The following is an 880-nucleotide window of genomic DNA, read 5'->3' on the forward strand; positions in this document are numbered from 1 at the left end:
GGAAGTCTTGGTCATTAGTAGCAGTTTCAAGCTGGTCCTGTGCAGCTATTTGTCCAACTGCGATTCACTGATCTACTACTGATGTCATTGTGAATATGATGATAAGCATTTTCCAGCACTCGCATAATGGTTTAGCAAGGTTGAAGCTTGCCACTGATTGACTATCAATTTTCATGAACATTTTGTGACTGGTATTTGAGATATTCAAACTGGCTCACTATTTTCCAGACAGATCTAAGTTTGACATATTAATAATGACTGCCTTTTATTTGTTTCATTTCATTTTTGCTTTCAAGTTGAGTTAAAAAGCTTTTAGGTTAACAGCTAGATTAAATGTTCAACAACATAAAGGTTTTTTCTTTTTCTTTTCAGTGTTCCCATCATTATACATGCATATGTTCGCTCAGAGACGCAAGGTTCTCGGCGGTGGACACAAGAAGAAGGAATAGAAGAAGTTTGATGCTGTATAGTATTCCATAGTTTTAATGATTCCCCTTTTTTCTCTCACATTTCGACCAATATTAATTTTTTTCTCACTGAATATGGGTTTTCATAGGCAAATGATATTTTTTTATACATGTAGTGAAGAGCCTGAAAAAAAGAAAAAAAAAATGACTTTCTATTTGTTACTTTGACAAACATTTGATGCTCAAAACAAGAAGAAAAGGTCACAAGCTGATAACATGTACACACAAACTACTCTCTAATATAGTATTAGTTAAATCCTAAGGGAACAAAAGCCACTTTCTTATTCAACACAGCATCCATGTCTCATTCCAAAGTAAAGTGGGCACACTGTGACAAAGAAGAACGAATTCAGAGGTCCTAATAATGAATAAGTTTGTTTATTTTCATGTTGGATGTAAGTGCTAATAAAACT

The 880-nt window shown here is 33.9% G+C and overlaps 1 protein-coding gene across 1 annotated transcript in view; it reads left to right on the forward strand.

Moving 5' to 3' along the window:
- LOC119585855 (very-long-chain (3R)-3-hydroxyacyl-CoA dehydratase hpo-8-like) overlaps positions 1-744 on the forward strand; it is a gene marked incomplete in the record, with an annotated part of 6857 nt that extends 6113 nt beyond the window's left edge. Inside the window, 1 exon segment of the mRNA XM_037934587.1 lies at positions 373-744. Coding sequence (XP_037790515.1) covers positions 373-449 — 77 coding nt within the window.
- Between the last annotated feature and the right edge of the window lie 136 nt (positions 745-880).

The sequence above is a fragment of the Penaeus monodon genome, chromosome 20, assembly GCF_015228065.2.
Source record: "Penaeus monodon isolate SGIC_2016 chromosome 20, NSTDA_Pmon_1, whole genome shotgun sequence".
In the NCBI taxonomy this organism is placed as follows: Eukaryota; Metazoa; Arthropoda; class Malacostraca; order Decapoda; family Penaeidae; genus Penaeus; species Penaeus monodon.